General features: G+C 37.9%; 1 protein-coding gene across 6 annotated transcripts in view; it reads right to left on the reverse strand.

Annotated features, from left to right (window-relative positions):
• LOC138695395 (polyamine-transporting ATPase 13A3-like) overlaps window positions 1-21,869 on the reverse strand; it is a 153,581-nt gene that overhangs the window by 33,192 nt on the left and 98,520 nt on the right. For all 6 annotated transcript variants that reach the window (XR_011331177.1, XM_069819801.1, XM_069819800.1 and 3 more), the window contains 8 exons: window positions 21,160-21,236; window positions 11,359-11,526; window positions 10,403-10,476; window positions 9,780-9,901; window positions 9,459-9,615; window positions 7,915-8,119; window positions 5,651-5,852; window positions 2,728-3,032 (listed from right to left, as the gene is read on the reverse strand). Coding sequence is in view for 5 of the 6 variants with exons in the window: in XM_069819801.1 (XP_069675902.1) it covers window positions 2,728-3,032; window positions 5,651-5,852; window positions 7,915-8,119; window positions 9,459-9,615; window positions 9,780-9,901; window positions 10,403-10,476; window positions 11,359-11,526; window positions 21,160-21,236 (1,310 nt within the window). In the remaining variant the exon portion in view is untranslated. The remainder of the gene's footprint in view (window positions 1-2,727; window positions 3,033-5,650; window positions 5,853-7,914; window positions 8,120-9,458; window positions 9,616-9,779; window positions 9,902-10,402; window positions 10,477-11,358; window positions 11,527-21,159; window positions 21,237-21,869) is intronic.

Below are 21,869 nucleotides of genomic sequence, written 5' to 3' on the forward strand. Positions count from 1 at the left end.
AGATCGAAGTCAACAGAATCAAAGGCTTTGCTATAGTCCAATAAAACTAGTACAGTAGCCTGTCGTTTATCCATGGCTGCGCGTATGTCCTCAGTAACATTCAACAAAGCAGTAGAAGTGCTATGGCCATTTCTGAATCCTGATTGTAAAGGTTCTAAAAGATTAAATTCTATTAGGTAATCTGACAACTGCTTATGAATGATGTGTTCCAGAGCTTTAGATAAAACGGGAAGAATGGAGATTGGCCTATAGTCTTTTGCAGAAGTAGGTGAATTTACTTTAGGAAGTGGGCGTACCAAGGTTGTTTTCCAGAGTTGCGGATAAACAGACGTGATAATTGAAGAATTGAAAATATGAGTTATTACGGGAAGCACGACTTCGACTAACTTATTGATAAAGACTATGCTTATGTTATCAGTGCCTTGTGCTTTAGATTTAATGCTTTTAAGAGCCCTTCTTACTTCAGAATCAGTAATGTGCGAGAAGAAAAATTTTTCGCGAGAAGGTGGAGGATTAGCTAGGAGAGTATTAATTGTATTTCGTTTTGACTGTTTTTCAGGTCGTATAGTGGGAGGTGAGGTAAAGTATTCATTGAGTTTATCAAGCGGTATGTTTATAACTTCAGCTTCTGATGCTTTCTTCCCTACTCCCATATCACGTAAGTTATTCCAAAGACACCGAGGGGGAATGGACGGGTCGACGAGACTCAGGGCGTGACGGCGTTTAGCATTCCTAATGCTTTGTGTGGTTTTGTTTCTAAGTTTTTTGTAGTTGTTAAAGTTTTCGGCAGATTTGTTGTGTCTGTACTTCCGGAAAGCAGCGTCACGTGACGTCATAAGATTACGAATACTGTCATTCAGCCATGGGGCAGGTCGGTGAGTGACACGTCTCTTCTTTAAAGGTGCAGGTTTGTCGAATAATTGTATTACCATGTCATTAAAGGTGGCAACTTTTTCGTCAACTGTAATTAAATTAAAAATAGTATACCATGGCATTTGTAGGGCGTCAGAAATTAGTTGGTCGTTGTCAATGCCTTTTAGATCTCTGTAAGTAATTACCTTAGCTGCATTTTTTGGGCACTGAAGAGAGTACTCGGCAAAAATAAGATCATGACCAGATATTCCCGGAACTGGTAACTGTCCTGAGGTTAGAATTCTATCAGAATTATTCGTAATGATTAGGTCAATTAAAGTATCAGAAGTAGGTGTGTGGTGGGTAGGATTGAGTGGAAGAATTGTTAGATTGAAAGTTTCGAACAAATTACGCAGTTGATTAGTCCCATTTGATCTGACAGCCAGAAGATTAATATTGAAATCCCCCATAAGTAAGATATGTTCATATTGCGGTAAAAGATCGGCTAACGGGCTTTCTAAATCGGATAAATGTCCAGCTTTGGGAGGCTTATAAATAACTGCTAAGAGACATTTATGAAGACTTGCTTGTATTTCTACGAACAAATATTCGGGTCGTAATGCATCGCCTTGTGATTTTAGAATAATTTTAGGGTGCAGATCATTCCTAATATATGCGCAAACTCCACCCCCTCGTTTGTATAATCTGTCATTTCTACATAACGTATAGCCGTTTAAGTGAACGAGTGAGGAAGACAACGAGGGTTTTAGCCACGTCTCGCTAACAAGAATACATTGGACATCTATATTAGTGAAAATAGAAGAGAATTCCTGGAAGTGAGGAGTAATGCTTTGACAGTTTAAATGTGCTATTTTCAAAGATTTGGGGTCAGGTGAGAAAGACTGCTTTAACAGCTGAGAGGTAGACAATAGAGGGGTTGGGGAGGATGACAGACAAGTGGATAGAGTTGTGGGACCAGGTTGTCGACAGTGAGGAGGGTCGGGGAGGCTAGACGAGCCATCAGCCTGAGGGCATGCCACAGAAAGCGGGACGATATAGGCAATAGTGCCAACCTAACTAAAAATAGACTAAATTTACTGAGGTAATGTAATGCAACTAAATATAGTATTACTACAATAATTAAATAATTAGTATTAAATTATTAAACTGTTACTTTCTTAATATAACAAACAACTTATGAGGAGTTGCCTTGACTTACTAATTATGTATCTCAGCCATACGGGTGATCCTTCTTTTCGTGTCGCCGCTTTTTACAATGATGACGCCGTCTTGAGTCCACACGTTGGTTTGTCCAAATTTGGTAATCGCTTCGCGTAAGATGTTGTGGCGAGTTTTCGTCAAGTCTTCCCGAATTGTCCAACCAGAATTTTTTAATTTTCTTTTGTTTCGGAAGACCTCACTTCTCTTCCTATAACTAGCGAATTTCACAATTATTGGTCTGGGTCGATTCTCATCTCTCCTACCAACTCTATGACTTCTATCAATGTCGGCCAGACTCAAGTCCACCCCTACCTTCTCCGCCACACTAATCGCTAACACATCGGTGTCCTCACCATTGTTCTCACCTACACCAAAAATACGCAGACACTGGCGTCGCTGATATTGTTCTAAATCGTCCAGTTTGTACTCTAGCTCCTCGATCCGACGTCCACTATTTGAAAGTGTCAGTTACGCGAAGTACTATTTTTCCTACAAGCTTTCTTCTTCTTTTTTCTACAATTTCTCTCTCTTTTTTGTGTATTATCGTACAATATCTCATAAAATATTCATTCTTTTCACTTATATGTTTGCAATTAATTTCCTAGTTAATACATATTTCCTATTTCTTAGAGTTTTATGAACAAGAAAACTTACCTTTGTAATCACAGTATAAATGAACCCGATGCTAGCGATGCAGGCCAGGAGCTCCACAAATTTGTAAGAGTCATGCTCAAATTTAAAGTCGACTGGTGGAGGGTACATAATGGACCGCACCAAATCTCCCTTTGCAGTCGAGAAGCCAGTGCGAATCACCACAGCAAGCACACGTTCATTGCCAAAGTAGCGGGTTTGAATCACATGTGTTCCACAGAACAGAATGTGACGGGCATGCTCTTTGGCATCGAAAGGGATATCTGCACTGTTAGGAAGGGGCGTCTTGGTCACAGGCACACTTTCACCTGAAATAACCAACCTTTAATTAATGATATGAGAGGGAGGAGGGAATACTTTCACAGAAGGTGAAGGCTTAATTGCCAAATCTTTAGCACCATAGATCCGAATAACACGAGAGAGGTAGATCTCCTTAGCCTTGGATAACCACTTACCTAAGGAAAGGCACTCAGGATTTAAACTGGAGAATAAGGTGTACTGGTAGTGATCCATGGTAGTGCTCTAAATCAATGAATAAATGACGACTGTTTTCGTAAAAGAGTGTTTTCCCTGGACTAAAAATACAATTACAAATGGAGTAAAAATTACAGTCAACTCCCGATAATTCGTGGTAATTAATGCAAGAACTTCCGCGAAATATCGAATGTCGCGAATTATTCGCAAAATTTTTATTTATTATTATTATTATTATTATTATTATTATTATTATTATTATTATTATTATTATTGGTGGTCAGTTGGTAGAGCAGCTGGCTACGGACTGGAAGGTCCGGGGTTCGATCCCAGGTGGTGACAGGATTTTTTTCTCGTTGCCAAACTTTCAGAACAGCCCCGAGGTTCACTCAGCCTCCTATAAAATTGAGTACCGGGTCTTTCCCGGGGGTAAAAGGCAGTCAGAGCATGGTGCCGACCACACCACCTCATTCTAGTGCCGAGGTCATGGAAAGCATGGGGCTCTACCTCAATGCCCTCCCCCCCCAAGTGCCTTCGTGGCATGTTACAGGGATACCTTTACCTTTACCTTTATTATTATTATTATTATTATTATTATTATTATTATTTAAAGTACAGTAAAAGTTATTCCAGGACAGTTTTAATTACTAAAATACATTTCAAAATCAAGCGCAAACTGTGTGTGTGTAATGCCTATCGACTTCTCTTGAGTGATTCAGGTTCCACATATTGCGGATAGATGGCAGGACTGTGACTCATTTTCTAGTTGTACACAACTCCAGTGGGCCATGTTATGCATAATGTGTATCTGTGAAGAGTTATGTCGTGTAGAGCTGAGACGAGATGTTATGGCACCAACCTGCGCTAAGTTTTAAATTGCCGGCCAGCAGGGTAGAGGAGTGGGGGTTGTTTGGGTTACGGTTCTCAAGCTCAGAGCGGCAGGCATATCTGTTTCATCTCTTTCTAAAAACATTCGTCTTACCTTAGTATCACCACTTTCCTACTCAAGAGTCCGAAGGTGCCTAATGGAATTACGCCCGCTATTCCATCTTAATATTCTTATTCTCCATCCGAATCAGACTGATCTGTGCTGGAATCAGATGTCCCTAAGTTTATGGAAATGTTCTCCAAAATACTGTCCATCACGTGCTCACTTTCAATGTATCTGTTCTCTACTTTCTTCACATAATCATACACTGATATCCATTTTTGGAAGAAGCGATTGCAGAGTCGGTCTCTGCTTATGTGTAGCGTAGAAATTATAGATGAGACTTCTTAGGACTTCCTCATCAAAACTGTCTACAGCTGCAACAATCTTCTTCTTCGGCTGTCATTTTTCTGGACTGGAGAAAGAATTTGCTGTTCCTGCCTCAATATTTTTCCCTTCTTTCTTGATTCTTGCCAAATTTCGCTTTGAAATACCAGTGGGAGCCAGTACTCTTGCACACACGCTTTTCAATGGAATTGGTATTCCATTTACAACCTCTTCTGACATGAATTTCCATACATTGTATGCTATTTTATGTCCTTGACTATGAACTACTCTATGATTTCACACCTTAGACAATGCCATAATGAGGGAGCTCAGAAGGACAATGTTTTCAGTATTAGCAATAGCGGTAGTAGAAGAACGATCTGAACACTCAGAATGCTAGTAACCAACTGACCCAACACCCCTCCAGTTGAGTGTGAGGGCGAGTCCAAGCAAACGAACTAAAATGAGTCTCTCGCGCTGGTGCCATAACTTCTCGTCCGGGCTCTACTAGGGTGAGTGTATGTGTAAATGTAGTGAAGGGAATGGAAAATATGAAACAGTGCAAATTTTTGAAACATAAAATATTATGCAATGCTACAAAATATACTTTAGTTTAACAAAAATAATGTATCATCTTTTTTAGTTTCTGAGAGGATTATTCATTTGATCTTTTCTTATTTTAGAAAGGAAATTTCTTAAGAAAGAGGAATAGAGCGTAAATCGAGTAAAAATGGAAATGACGTTATTTCACCTATCCCCTTCCCTCCACTCAAAAATCGCGAATTAGCAGCAAAGCAAATTAACCGCACGTGAAATATGGCGAGTTGACTGTATTTTAAAGACAACAATATAATCAATGCCTCACTGTACTGACAAGATGATTGAAAAGAGACAGAATAAGAAACTTTACAATTTACACAATATTCAAATGCTGACACTGATCAGGAAGAGAAAAAAGAATTGGTTGGGTCATTGGTTGAGAAGAAACTGCCTACTGAAGGATGCACTAGAAGGAATGGTGAACGAGAAAAGAGTTCGAAGAAGATATCAGATGATAGAAGACATTAAGATACATGGATCATATGCAGATACTAAGATGAAGGCAAAAAAAAAAAATAGGAAATACTGGAGAATGCTGGGTTTGCAGTGAAAGACTTGCCATTTGGCAGAACACTATGTATGTAGTGTCAAGCATACCTGTAAGCATACTCTCATTGATGATACAGTTTCCAGTCAAGAGAACTGCATCACAGTGCATAATGCAGCCATGTGAAGGCACCACCAGAACATCACCTGGGACCAGATGTTCAGTTGGAATGGTGTCCAACTTGCCAGTGTCACTCCGGATTACTGTTGCCACATCAGAGGAGTGTACAGTACTTCGCAAATTACGTTGATTCTGCAGAGAAAACCATAGGAACGTGAAAAACATTGTAATGGGATGATATAATAACAATATTACCATGTCATAAATAAATTTCTACCTGAACAGTGTTTTACTTTGTAAGTAATACTTCAAATCTTAATTGACTACAAACCATCCTAGCATTCCCAGTAATGAGACAGCAGATTCTCTGGCAGAAAACAGTTAAAACAACGAAATACCAACAGATATTGAGCTATGTAGCTATTCCCACTCTTGAAAGAGTGGATTATCTAGCAGAAAAGACTTTAGAACTAGATAAAATAATCTTATTTGTATGGATTCCAGATAATTGATATGTTTTTAGTGATGAAAGAAAGAATTATTTGGCAGAAAAGTGTTAAGCATGTATTCAGCGTTTTTTACATGCGAAATATGATTTCAAGTTTCGAGTTTTTGTGTGATCACAAGTAAGTCGTCAAGTTAGGATGCGTATTTTCCGGGCTAGAGGGCTGTGGTCTGTCAGTGTTACAACCACACGTTTCGTCCACTACTCCGGTGGACATCTTCAGTGGCGTGGTACACGTGTGCGGAGAGATCTGCTGTGTGTATCAGGAACTGGCATTGAGACTGGTAGCCCGTCGATATTTAAGGTGTGGGACTGTTGTTGCTTGTTGTTGTCGTCGCAGTCCACACCAGTGGCTTCGGTGTTCTGATTGTTGTTGTTTTATAATGCCAGGCGTTTGACAATAAAGTCATTTGACCTCTTGCACTCCAATATTTTTCAAAGATATTGTCATGGTTAAATGGCAAGTTGTAGCCGATTTAAGTGAACACCATATTTTAACGTTTTGGTGGCTATTTCATCCACACACAACCCCCAGAATGTCTGGAGGACCACACCTGCTGTTGGTCGACGGGTCTACTAGACCTAGTTGGGAGATCTTGTTGATCACCAGCTTTCCCTCCTTAAGCCACTGGAGGACGATTTTAGTGCCATAGCAGGTCAGCACTAGGAATACAAAAGTAGAAAGGGTAGGAAGGAAAGTGAAATGAACCCCAGGCCTCGAATGCTCTAATAGCATCAGGGTCGAAGAAAGTAAGAGTTCAGTCAGAGGACTGGGTAGGAAAGGGTAAAGAGGGAATTAGGTATTGAATAGAGAAAAATTATACCAAATTCGGTCATTAACTCATCAAGCTGACCAGTGCTAATTGATGAGTAGCCCCTCCCTTTAGTTCAGCTTGTAAAGTTATGCTTACTAACAGCTGCACCATGGGAAGGTAGGGATGGGACATTGGGTATTTGTCCAGGTTGGTTCCTTAAAGCCTTCAATGGGAAGGATTAATGGCTCTCACCCCTGTATTCGACAAATACCCTTTTTGCAGCCATGGTGTTCTGATTGTTTGTCATAGTGTCTAATTGTCGGAGAAAAGGGTTTGATGTGTGTGCTTTTGAGGGCCGGATACCAAGCTTTGTTGACCTTGAGTCCTTCCTCCTAGACTCAAGGTCAACAAAGCTTGGTATCCGGCCCTCAAAAGCACACACATCAAACCCTTTCTAAGACATTAGACACTATGACAAACAATCAGAACACCGAAGCCACTAATGCGGACTGCGACGACAACAACAAGCAACAACAGCCCCACACCTTAAATATCGACGGGCTACCAGTCTCAATGCCAGTTCCTGATACACAAAGCAGATCTCTCCGCACACGTGTACCACGCCACTGAAGATGTCCACCGGAGTAGTGGACGAAACGTTTGGTTGTAACACCAACAGACCACGGCCCTCTAGCCCGGAAAATACGCATCCTATCAACGCCGGCTGTGAAAGCCTACATTCTAAGATAAATCATCAAGTTTAGACTCTTCAAGTACTTGACTTCTGTAAACTATCCCCATCTGAATCAGGCTTAAAATGGAAAAGAAAATTCATTAAAATTGAAGTGGAATATTATTACGCCAATCAAGAGAACATTACAAAGCACAGCCCACAGTAGGAAATCGCATTTCTTACTAACTTTCAGATTACCGGTACATTTAAACATACATTCTTAAATGACTATGTTTATATGCCAGATTGCAATGAACTCACTTTTCTGGTCTGTATGATTGCCATTACAATTCCAAAGGCAGACATGGCCAAGATAGCCAATGCATAATACATGTAATCATCAGCAAACCAAAGACAGAATGAGAACAGCTGAAACACGTAGAATGGGTTCAGCACTTCGAGGAAGAGTAGCGTGATGATGGTATGGATCGGCACAATGATCTCATTCCTTCCATATACTATGCGCCTGCAACCAGCAAAATCAAATAACAAGACAATAAGAAGTGTGCTCATCATAAACAAGCCAAGAGATTTCAAAACTGCTTAAAATTGTTGTTTATCATTTTCATACGTGATCAATAATGATGATGATGATGATGATGATCATCATAATAATAATAATAATAATAATAATAATAATAATAATAATAATAATAATAATAATGACAGTGTGATAATAACGATCATTATTATTATTATTATTATTATTATTACTACAGTAGAACCCCGATTATCCGTCACCCTATTAACCGATTGGCGGATTATCCAATTGTCTATTTCTCGCTCTTTTTTTCTTCAGAAATAAATAATTTATATGAAGTACTGTTTTGTACATCATATTAGTAGGTTCTTATATGGTTTTGCTACAGAGTATTATTACAAGCCTTTATCGTTACACAGCATTGTCTACTGTTCGAATTGCCTTTCTGTAATATGTTGTTGTTGTTTTCTAATGCCAGGCGTTTGACAATAAAGTCATTTGACCTCTTGCACTCCAATATTTTTCAAAGATATTATCATGGCCAGCCACTGAAGCACAGATTTTGAGGTGTTCCGAATCCATTTCTTGGTTTGCGTTGCACAATGGGCAGTTAGGGGACTGATATATTCCAATTCTATGCAGGTGTTTGGCCAAACAATCATGGCCTGTTGCCAATCTAAATGCAGCTACAGACGATTTTCGTGGTAAATCGGGAATTAACTGTGGATTTTGATGCAGAGAGTTCTATAATATAACTTGTATATAAAATGTCTTCCACGGGTGTTAACAGAAAACATGTTGTGCTAAGTACCGAAAAAAAATTGGAAATAATTGAATGGTTTAAGAAAGAGAGATTGTTGCTCATCTAGCATCAGAATACGAGATTGGAGTCACAACTGTGCGATTTAATAAAAAAAAACAAGAATAAAGTGTAAAAAAGTATATAAATCTACAACATGAGACGTCCTTTATTCCCATCTTTCCTGAAACATCTTTGCAAAGGGCTTCCTTGTTCCTTAAAAACTCATCATTTACAACTAGACTTAAATTAGTGGACTTGTGATCCACTACCTAGCGAGTTAAATATAAGGCCATGAAGGAAATTACAAAATTTTACATTATCCGATTTTTTCGATTAACTGTTCAGTCCATCCCATTCATTATCATGGATAATAGAGGTTCTACTGTATTATTATTATTACTATTATTCATATATAAAATACCAATGTCAGTTTCTAATTGTAAACACATAGGGATCACAATATTTTAAACTTTTGACGTGTAAACATTTTTGTTTGTTGGTAGTGAGTTATTTTATACATACCTCACAGATTGTTGATGAGCTGACAGACCTTCCTGTTGATGCAGCCCTGCAGTGGTGATATCTCTGTCCAGACCTCGCAATTTGAGGAACTCTCCACGATCATCATCCCATACATAGCTCAGCTTCTTGCAGCGGAAGAGTCTTAACACTGGTAGTTCTGAAATATTTTTTTTGTACATCAGTAATCTTTCATTACTGTAGTACTAAATGATTCTTCTAGTAACAGTGCAGGATCTTTATTGTATGCTGATGATACTAGCAGCTTGGTTACCCACAAAAATATTGAAAATTTCAATATATTAGCAGACTACTATGTCTCACCTTTGAAGACACCTCCGTTAAGGTGAACTGACAACTTCACAATTGCGTTCTCCTTGATGTCAGTGAGCATATGATCGTCCCATGTGACAGGAGGCTGTTTTCTATCACTGTCTTCTCCCTTCCTGCAAGCATCAATACCACACGTCAACGTGACACCTGTGTACTGAGCGATGCAAAAGCAGTAAACATCTTCATCTCACTCACACACATCTACAGATGTCTTAGCATCGATTTCCTGTGGAAGGTAAGATAAGAGTTTTTCACTTCGTCCATTAGTTTGCTATCAGGGAGTGTTACAACCTGGCATTCTAGCCTTCTTGCAAATTATTTAAAACATATGACTGTACTACATTCAGTTAACAGAAATGCATATGGAGTGTTAGTTGGGAGACTGGAGGAAAAAAGACCTTTGAGGAGGCAGAGACGTAGATGGGAGGATATTAAAATGGATTTAAGGGAAGTGGGATATGATGATAGAGACTAGATTAATCTTGCTCAGGATAGGGACTGATGGCGGGCTTACGTGAGAGCAGCAATGAACCTCTGGGTTCTCTAAAAGTCATAAGTAAATGAGTAAGTAACATTCAGCTAACTTGCAGTATAAAATATTTTTTATTACTTACTGAATATTGTCGTCACAGGAAACAATCTGAACTGGCTTCACATAAAAGCACTTGTGTTTACTCTGGTACAATTCCTGAAAGAAGAAAAATATGTCAGAAGAAAATAGAAATAATAATAGTAGCTTACAAGTTAATCTCTTCTACCAGTTTTAGAATATTTATAAAAATAAAATGACGACGAAGGTGATTATAATACAGATAACAAAAATGGTAATGACGACGATATTATTGATGATAATGACGATGACGATGACGACAACAATGATGACTAAAGGCTTACTTCATATTTCAATCACTTAATAAATTTTCGATGGCTTATTCTCAACAAATTCATGACAATTATAACGTATAATCAGTGTATAAAAAGGAGGATAGCAATGACAAAGGAAGTTTTAATAGAAAATGGAGCATCTTCTACAGACCTATGAAAAATGAACTAAGGAAGACATTAGTGAAGTGCTTTGTGTGAAGTGTGGCATTGTATGGGTCAGAAACATCAACATTACGACGAAGAGATGAGAAACTATTAAAGGCATTTGAAATTTGGATATGAAGAAGGATGGAGCGTGTGAAATGGACACACAGAATAAGAAACAAAGCTGTGCTAGAAAGAGTGGATGAAGACAGAAAACACAGAAACTAAGCAGGAGAAAAAAGAATTGCTGAGTCATTGTCTTAAGAAAAAATTGCCTACTGAAGGATGCACTCGAAGAAATGATGAGCGGAAGAAAAGTTCGGGGCAGAAGAAGATATAAGATAATAGACAACATTAAGATATACTGTATGATACATGGATCGTATGAGGTGACTAAGAGGAAGGCGGAGAACAGAAAATATTGGAGAATGCTGAGTTTGCAGTGAAAGACCTTCCCTTTGGGCTGAACACTATGAATGAATGGATGAATGAATCAATCAATCAGATAAAACGGATGTTACGCTGCAAAATATGTACTTACAACAATGAGAACTTTATCGGCAGTTCTGAGGGGGCACTTTCTGTGCGTAGCATACAGCATCCAGTGTGGCCACCAATGAAAAACAAGGCGCAGAATTCCAGCAGTCAGCCCAATAAGCAGCCACGTCATGGTGGTGAGCAAGGGATGGCGCTGGTAACCGTACACTTCCTACAAACATGTCAGGAAAGTTATAGAAACGGCATACATTTATAATCTGTTAAAAAAAAAAAAAAAAAAAAAACTGGGGTAAACTTAACCGCTGGGGTAAATTTGGCTACAAAAAAAAAAAAAGATATGTAAATCATGATATCAGATGCACTGAATATATGTTTAAAGTTAATTATTTTTTCTCCATTTCTTAAGCATTTTTCATGATCCTAAGTCACAATTAAGACTGATGTCATGATTAAACTCTTTCTTTGTGGCCACGTTTACCTCAATTTACGATATCTGACTAGTTCCTTACTACATATTCTTTCGCCAATTATCCGAAATTCGCTGAATGTCTGCTTCATTAATTATTCATTCCCAACGCAATCAGCTACACTTCTTCATCCAAAATGATCAACATGATGCAAATTTCGTAATATTACAATGGAAACCTTGAGATGGACTCATATGTTATACATTTAAAGAGTCAATATTTAATAGTAACTTTTTGACGTGAAAACGTCTCACACAACAACCATAGCGTAAATATTTACAAATGCACGAAAAATGCAGTGAATGAATGAATGAATGGGAGGTGAAACATTAAAAGGTACACGAAAACGTGGCCTTGCAAAGGAAATTGGGTCTGAGAAGAAGTGCATTACAGGCACTGGTTCAAGTTTGTCGAATATGGCGAAGAACATTTGCAAATGTTCGCTCTGCAGAAGGGTTTTGCCATGTTTGTTCGGCCTTGTTATGAAAATATTCGCTGTCCTCCACTGTCACCCCTTTCATGTTCTAACTAACTTAAGAATTTTAGCACAGATCTTGCGATTAGTTTTTCATATGGAATACGACGAATTTTGTAATATCTTGGTTGCCTCTCTCATATTTGAAGATTGCAGAATACTAGTTTCTATATCAGCTCCAAGCCTGTTGGCCACTTGTCTCACTCCGATCTTCTCCAGATATAAAACTAGAACCTTTGCAACAATTTTAGAAACACATTTTATATTTGCCAGATTATAGGCCTAGTATGAGAGTATTGTTAACCAATTTCTGTTCCTTTCCTCAAGTTTTAACTCAAGTCATACAGGTGTCTGATTCAAGCCATTCATAAATTGTTTTAGGCATCACGTACAACACGACTAGGGGTGGTTACACAATACTTTTCGTCGTTGAAATTCTCTAACACGTATCGTTAGTATTTTAGTTTAAGTAACGACTGAAAACAGCTAAAATACATATAATTAGACACAAGTTCGGTGGACTAATTGATACATTAATTCATACGATACGTCTGAGTGAAGAAACAAACATTTATAATACGCGGATCTCTCGTAGATAGTTCATAGCTCTTAGCTAGAGTGATGTGTTCGTATGAATGTTTCGATTGTCTGAGAGGTTTCAATAATTGGTTCTTCGCTTCGTATTTTTAAATTTCGAACTTTGATTCCAAGTAATTCTATAATATTCTAATTAATATTACTTTAAAATGGAAATACGAAATCCATTTCAACATCATATGAACCAGAATGTTCCACAACAGTAGCTTCAAAAGCTCGAATTCAACCGTCGGTAACCATTCACGGTTCGAATCTCTGAAGCTCATAACAGCAAAAGTGAAAGATAGCGAAAGAAGAATTAAATATAAGATGTTCTACCAAGCGAACTACGTCATCTTCAACTCCATGCGGGTTGTTATCGATCTCGTATGTCGTAGGCCATATGATTTGTCACAGTTTGATTCCAACTTTTTTCTTGGTCTACCCAGGTTTTAACGTTCTCATGGTAGTGTCACTTTCAACAAATTTATGTCAAAATTCTGGGATGTATGTTCTTTAAAGACACATTACTTATTGCGAATGAAACAAAACAAATACATTAATTTGAACGATTGGATGTAACTTTCGTACTAAGAAAACTATGTTACAGCAGTAGCAGCCGGTGATCGAAATCCTCGGTGAAGCCAGATTCAACTAGTTTAAATGCCTCCGATAGAAAATGTTTATTAATGATATTAATTATTATTATTATTATTATTATTATTACTAATGAAAAAATAATTTCACTCGCCAAATAAGCTCTTATGCTGTGAGTTTCAATGATTCTTTCAGTGTGATGAAATTCCCCTTTGTTTATTTGTTTGTTTGTTTGTTTCTTTTATTTTTATTTTTCCTTTGACAGCAACAAACAAGGCCAACAGAAAAGTTTATTTTGCACCACATTACCACTTAACAATTTATGTTGCCCATACCAGGACGCAATGGAAACTCGCGTTTTAAGATCATCTTTCAGAAAAATTGTCAGCGATGTCGTAGGTATCTCGGTAGGCTCTTTCTTTATTTAAAACTTCCTTTCTTTCAATATTATTTCTTCTCGAAAAAGGACACTCTAACAATGAATTAACTACACCAGCATTATTTCTCGCATTTGTTTGTTTATATTTTCCCGAAATACATAACAGTGGCCCAGATTCACTACTGTACTACGAAGCACAATAGTACAACATCCTCGCTTATGTCATAAACTAAGACATAAGGGGAGAGAATAGTGTGGGTCTCTGCCTGCCAAAGAGCTGGAATTTTTATTCTTTATGGCCTATTTAGGAAGGCAAGTCACCACTGCTATTCCCACCCCACTCTACCCTTGAGACCGGTCCATAGATGGGAGGAGTGAAAGCTGACCAGGCCAGGAGGCCAGACGAATTGTGCCTCAGGTACAACGTTTCAAGCGCAACCTCAAAGCCCGTGAAAACACACGAAATGTAGAAGCCAGACCCGGCACGAGCGATCCTGGCCTCAGGAACAAATTTTACTAAAAAAACAGGTCTATATACATCACAAAGTTTTCAAATGCTTCTACAGCGATATATGCTTTATTCAAATAACTAATACATTATATGAAAACACAAAATTTGATTTCAGTTAAGCCAAGTGACTGAGGCCCGGCCTCATTTGCCTCAGTCAATCAGCCGCCACTGTGTTATAAGAACTATAAGAAGAGCACATGACTCGATAATACATTATCCAAGACGAATAAACGTTGGAGAGTAGAAAGAAAATAAATACCTGATTAACATATCAGATTGACAGCACGTGTGTAACACGAAAACTCAAATTCGTAACATTCACGTGATGATGGCAGTCAAGGTTATACCCATTCCTAATTCTGTCCATTAAGCACCTCCCACATGTCTCGACTGTTATTTGGGCTGCCTAAGCAAAAATGAACGGATTAAGTCAGACACCCTGTAGTGCTGAAGATATCACAACGTTGAAAACGGCGCCACTTTTATTGAAGTGAAACGCTTATTCTAGAGGGTCAAATGGACAAAACGTTACGAAGGTTTCAACATTTGACGTCACTTGCTTAGCAATGGAAACGAGGAATTATTTTTATTTCTCTTATTATAGACCCATACTAACGGTTCTCCGGTATATAGAAATAAAGGAAAAAATAATCATTAATCGTCGTCGTCTTCCTAACAAGTATTAGGCCGAGTGGCCTGTTACGGTCTCAAACTAGAATCTTCAGTCCATCTCTTCTTCGTATGACCTAGAGATCTTTTGCCATGCGGATGGTAATGAAACAGTGCTTTTGGAATTCTGCATCGATCCATTCTTTCGAGATGACCCTTCCACTGAAGTTGATATTTGCTGATGAACTGCATAATGGGTTCTATTTGAAGTTCTTGCATTATGTCCTCATTTTTTTATGATCCCAGCGAGTATATCCAGCTGTTGCTCTAATGAACCTCATCTCACTTGCTGTTATTCTACTGACATCTTTATTCTTCACAGTCCACGCTTCATTACCATAGCTTAATACTGGCTGTGCTAAGGTTTTATACTGGGTGTTCATTTCAAAGTGTGTCATGACGTCACTGTTGTTGGGTCAACGATTTGAAGCGAGTTTCAGCTTATATGTTAGAGAAGTTGCCTATTATTTAAGGCGTTCTTCAATCTGAACTTTAGAACGTGTACGGTATAACTTGAACGTCGTAGCAACAGATGGCGGTCTGTACGGTCTGTGTGCTACCATAACCTCTTTCGAACTGTGTTTTGCGCCGGCAAGTCGTACGCAGGGTATTTGTTATCATCGGTTGCATACGGTAACATTCCACAACACAAATCAAATGCTCCGTGTCCATGTTGACCGTCGAAGTTAATGTCAACAAATACGTACGTAATCGTCTTAACCCTCTCCCCCTTTTCCCGACAGTACGTATTTCCAAACAGTTCACATTCCTGCCACTACCGGCGTTACCGTACGTATCGGTACTACTCTTCAGAATGAACGCCGTACTTGTTAGGCAACTTTTCTGCCTCTTAGGTTATACACCTCTGCGGAAGTGTAGGAAGATTGAATTCTCCAGGCTCATCGGCTAGCCACATGACGGCATACAGCGAGCCATGACACATTTTGAACTGAACACCCAGTATAAGCCTATTCTTGTGTGTCTTTGTACTAATGAAGGTTTCATGATTTTATTAATGATCCCCATTGTTTTATTATATTTACATATATTTTTTGAGGTTATTTTACGACGCTTTATCAACATCTAGGTTATTTAGCGTCTGAATGAGATGAATGTGATAATGCAGGTGAAATGAGTCCGGGGTCCAGCACCGAAAGTTACCCAGCATTTGCTCATATTGGGTTGAGGGAAAACCCCGGAAAAAACCTCAATCAAGTAACTTGTCCCGACCGGGAATCGAATCCGGGCCACCTGGTTTCGCGGCTAGACGTGCTAACCGTTATTCCACAGGTGTGGACTATTTACATATTTTTTCAGCAATATCTACTTCATCGTAAGATGATAGTGTATAGCCAAGGTAAGTGAAAGTATTTACTCTTTCTATTATTTTATTATTCAAAGAGATTTTACTTGGTACAGGGAATTTCCCACAAAATGACATGATTTTCGTTTTTTCAATATTAATTTCCATGTTATATTTTTCACTGACCATATTTAAATTGTGTACTGAATATTGTACATCATCTTCAGTTGATGCTATGAGAACTAGATCATCAGCGAAAAGTAAAGCATCAAGCTGCAAATCATAATAACAACATAATATGAACTGCATCACATTTATTTCACGCTCAATCATATATTCACAATCCTTATGAATAAGAACAAGTTGCTTAAAACTCGAAATATCACAATAATACCCAACAGGGAACATAAACGCTTCACGCAATTGCAGAGATATCATGAATTCCCTGTCACTTTGTTTCCCTAATTTTTCTGAATCGATCAACAAAGACTGCTGTCATCTCAAACAGCTTAAAAGGGGCATCCATCCGTGAAGCAGAAAATCTGAGCGAGAAAATTACTTGGTAATTTTGCTGGCAGCCCTTTCATCCAGAGGCCGTTTATGCGTTGTAAACCTATGATAGGAAGGCTCACTTTACTTCCTCCTCCCCACAAAAGTCATGCGTCGGCCTCGAATTCACACCGCCATGAAGGCTTTGTCACTAAATTCCACTGTCTCCATTTTTTTGCTGGCTCTTACTAACATATTTTTCAACGTGCTATTTATATACCGGATACAATCAATATGAAAATGTCACCATGGTAGCACTGGCATTTGCCAGGAGCGTCATTTAAATTTTTGCTTGCAGAAAAAGCGAGACCTTTTTTAGGGACGACCTTACAGGATATCTCGCGTGGTATACTCCCTCCATATTTCCTCCGAAATTAACTATTCCATATCGTAAAATGTGGAAAAATTGACCGCGGGGTAAATTTGACCATGAAACAAGATAACATTTAAACCATGATATCAAACGCACTGAACACATTTTTAAAGTTGATTATCTTTCTGCATTTCTTAAGTATTTTTACTTTATTAGGTTATTTCACGACGCTGTATCAACATCTAAGGTTATTTAGCGTCTGAATGGGATGAAGGTGATGACGGTGAAATGAGTCCGGGGTCCAGCACCGAAAGTTACCCAGCATTTGCTCGTATTGGGTTGAGGGAAAACCCCGGAAAAAACCTCAACCAGGTAACTTGCCCCGACCGGGATATTTTTATTATTATTGTGCTCAAAAATAGGGCAGATATTGTGGTTTATTTATTTTTTGTTTTAAGATCAATTTTACCTCACTTTACAAGACATTCCCAGTTTCACATATAGAGGTAGTTTTAACTTCTTATCCTACTTATACGACAGATACGTAATTTACATGCACTTGCTGTTAATGTGGCGTAGATGCGAGCAAATGAGCACACTATTTTAACGATAAACAAATTGCATTTTTACTTACTAATGTAGCAAAGGGTAACGCCTTGGTTTCATTTTGGCAAAGGTATTAACTAACTCGTTTCTTATTCCTTAAGCTTTTATAGAAGTGGGATATTTCAATATTAAAACAGCAGTTCCCACATTTTTCTTTAATTATTTTTTTACCTTAAACCACAGTCTAGTACATACATTTACGAAGCTTGAGTTGTTGAGGGTACTAGGAACAATAGACATGTGCCGGGCACTATTTCGTATTGCTATGATGAGACGATAGTAGCGATCCTAGTGATTAGCAACTACTTATGGATGCATATTCCCTACGTATTGAGCTTCGTGGCTGTATATACTAGACTGTGCTTAAACTCTGACATTTGCAAAAAGTCTAGAATAGCTTTGATGAACTTTGAAACGTCCTTGGTATATCAACCGCGCTCATTTGGTTTACAGGCGGTTGACTTTGATGCTGTCTGTAATCTAAGTGGACTCGACAATTAAATGTCATTTGAAAATGTAGGTTTATTAATGGACTATGTGCAAAGTGGTGCGTGATTCTGTTGAATCTAGATAATTTCCATGACATTTTCTTTGACATTAAGATGCACGCTTCACACGATACCATTTCGCTGGCAAAAGTGCAAAACCTCGTCAGTCCTGAGAAGCAAAATTTTCAGGAATGCAATAAAATTGTTTTGTGTTATATTTGCTTGACATATGAACAAAAGTACGATTTATTAAATTATGTGAAATGATTTTGAGATAATTTTATGGATGATGATGTTTTTGTTCATAATAATATGCCAAGTAAATTTAACACGGAACAGTTTTATTACACTCCTGAAAATTTTGTTTCTCAGGACTTTGAGGTTTTTACGCTTTTGCCAGCGATATATAAAAACTCGTTCTACGCTACACATTTTTAACACAACTGCGAAACGCAGTAAGTCAGCGTCGCATCGGCAACCAGCAGCAAATTCTATATGCGATGAATCACGTCTAGATTCACAGCGAACATTAGTGACGCCAATCGTATGCTAAGAAAGGCACCCTGTATAGTGGATTACGTAACTATGTGATGTCTATTGTATTACTTTTCACTATGTATATATCGGGTTGAATATCGGTAATTTAGTATTTCCAAATATGCAAAATTATGTTATTTAACTGTTCTGGATTGTCTCAATTTTTCAGCACAATATTTGCACTTTTAAACTGTGCTCAATTTCGCAGACCCCAAGCTCCCTATCTCAAAATGTTCTGTATAGCATCACCCATTTCCTCTTTAATTTTTGCACGCTTTCACTTAATCACCCTGTATATCTAAATACCTTCACATTCCTCTCCTATAAAAGTTGTGGCTTAAATTTAATATATTTTCTTCTCACTACTGCGGAATTAGCCAACTTCGCAGACCCCAAGCTCCCTAACTCAATATGTCTTGCAGAGCATCATCTATGTCCTTTTTAATTTTTGCACGCTTTTACTGAATCATTCTGTATACCTAAATATCTTTATATTCCTTTCCTATATGAAGAGTCCACTGCAAGAATAATGGATGTCATTTGGAATACATTTTTCAGGAGAAGCAATTGAAAGTTTGAAATGCTTAGTGCTCCAAGCTTAACTGTGATTTTCCGATCAATACTGGACAATGACTATCAGTATTACTGCCATATAACTCTGTATGTACATCCTATATGTCTTAAGCTATGCATTGACAGTCTTCGTTCATTTTCGACACGAAAGTGACATCCATCATTCTAGCCAACTTCGCAGACCTCAAGTTCCCTAACTCAATATATCCTGTAGAGCATCACCTATTTCCTTTTTAATTTTTGCACGCTTTTACTGAATCATCCTGTATACCTAAATACCTTCATATTCCTTTCCTATATGTTTACTTCTCACTACTGCGAAATTACCCAACTTCGCAGACCTCAAGTTCCCTAACTCAATATATCCTGTAGAGCATCACCTATTTCATTTTTAATGTTTGCACGCTTTTACTTAATCATCCTGTATACCTAAATACCTTCATATTCCTTTCCTATATGTTTTCTTCTCACTAGTGCGAAATTACCCAACTTCGCAGACCTCAAGTTCCCTAACTCAATATATCCTATAGAGCATCACCTATTTCATTTTTAATTTTTGCACGCTTTTACTTAATCATCCTGTATACCTAAATACCTTCATATTCCTTTCCTATATGTTTTCTTCTCACTACTGCGAAATTACCCAACTTCGCAGACCTCAAGTTCCCTAACTCAATATATCCTGTAGAGCATCACCTATTTCATTTTTAATTTTTGCACGCTTTTACTTAATCATCCTGTATACCTAAATACCTTCATATTCCTTTCCTATATGTTTTCTTCTCACTACTGCGAAATTACCCAACTTCGCAGACCTCAAGTTCCCTAACTCAATATATCCTGTAGAGCATCACCCATTTCATTTTTAATTTTTGCACGCTTTTACTGAATCATTCTGTATACCATACCTAAATACCTTCATATTCCTTTCCTATATGTTTTCTTCTCACTACTGCGAAATTACCCAACTTCGCAGACCTCAAGTTCCCTAACTCAATATATCCTGTAGAGCATCACCTATTTCATTTTTAATTTTTGCACGCTTTTACTTAATCATCCTGTATACCTAAATACCTTCATATTCCTTTCCTATATGTTTTCTTCTCACTACTGCGAAATTACCCAACTTCGCAGACCTCAAGTTCCCTAACTCAATATATCCTGTAGAGCATCACCTATTTCATTTTTAATTTTTGCACGCTTTTACTGAATCATTCTGTATACCATACCTAAATACCTTCATATTCCTTGCCTATATGTTTTCTTCTCACTACTGCGAAATTACCCAACTTCGCAGACCTCAAGTTCCCTAACTCAATATATCCTGTAGAGCATCACCTATTTCCTTTTTAATTTTTGCACGCTTTTACTGAATCATCCTGTATACCTAAATACCTTCATATTCCTTTCCTATATGTTTTCTTCTCACTACTGCGAAATTAGTCAACTTCGCAGACTTCAAGTTCCATAACTAAATATGTCCTGAATTTCCTTTCCTTTTTAATTTTTTAACTTACGAACTGTTACATTTCGGACATAGGTATATCAGATTAAATCGATGTAGATTAACACAAACTACATTACCCTGAAGTATTTTACATTCCTCCTTAGACACCCTGTATAGGCATATTATAGTCAGTTTAAATTTAAAAACTTGAGGTTATCTTATATAGTGATGTTACATATAAAAATACTTTCTTCTGAAGAAGAATGTACTAGCTCTTCTTGAACTGAAATTTTGCATGACAAAATACAGCATCTTCTGTATAAAATTTCATAAAACTAAAAATGTGTCACTTACCATCTGGTCTTCTTCCCCCGGGTTGATGTAGTCAATACCTGACTGCAGTGGTGGGGGGCCATGATTGTCACGAGAGCCTGAAACAAGCAATATTACAATAGAGGCGCTATGTAACTACTTTCATTTTATGCTGCGTGGCAGGAAATTAAAACAGTAAACACTCTTACAAAACAGCTGAATAAACAAGAACGTTCAGGAGAAATGCAGGAATTCAGACACAAATTAAACATTCAGCAATGTGCTGTAGTCTTCTTGACTATCACATCATGGTTCATGAATGTTACTTTCTGCTTATGCACCAAGTCTGAGTATTAAACATGCATGGAGTTATATTTGCAATGTACCCTTGACTTTCACGAAATAAATATCTCACCACTTCGTCAAGCGGTACAAGTACATCAAAGATATAACAAGAAAAATATCTCTACTAGAAACAGAAACCAGAACGTCTGTAAAAGATTCGAAAAGTATTTCTTTTTTATTTTAGTTGGTTATTTAACGACGCTGTATCAACTACTAGGTTATTTAGCGTTGATGAGACTGGTGATAGCGAGATGATATTTGGCGAGATGAGGCCGAGGATTCGCCATAGATTACCTTGCATTCACATTACGGTTGGGGAAAACCTCGGAAAAAACCCAACCAAGTAATCAGCCCAAGCGGGGATCGAATCCGAGCCCGAACGCAACTTCAGACCGGCAGGCAAGCGC

This window comes from Periplaneta americana, chromosome 1 (genome assembly GCF_040183065.1).
Source record: "Periplaneta americana isolate PAMFEO1 chromosome 1, P.americana_PAMFEO1_priV1, whole genome shotgun sequence".
NCBI classification, from domain to species: Eukaryota; Metazoa; Arthropoda; class Insecta; order Blattodea; family Blattidae; genus Periplaneta; species Periplaneta americana.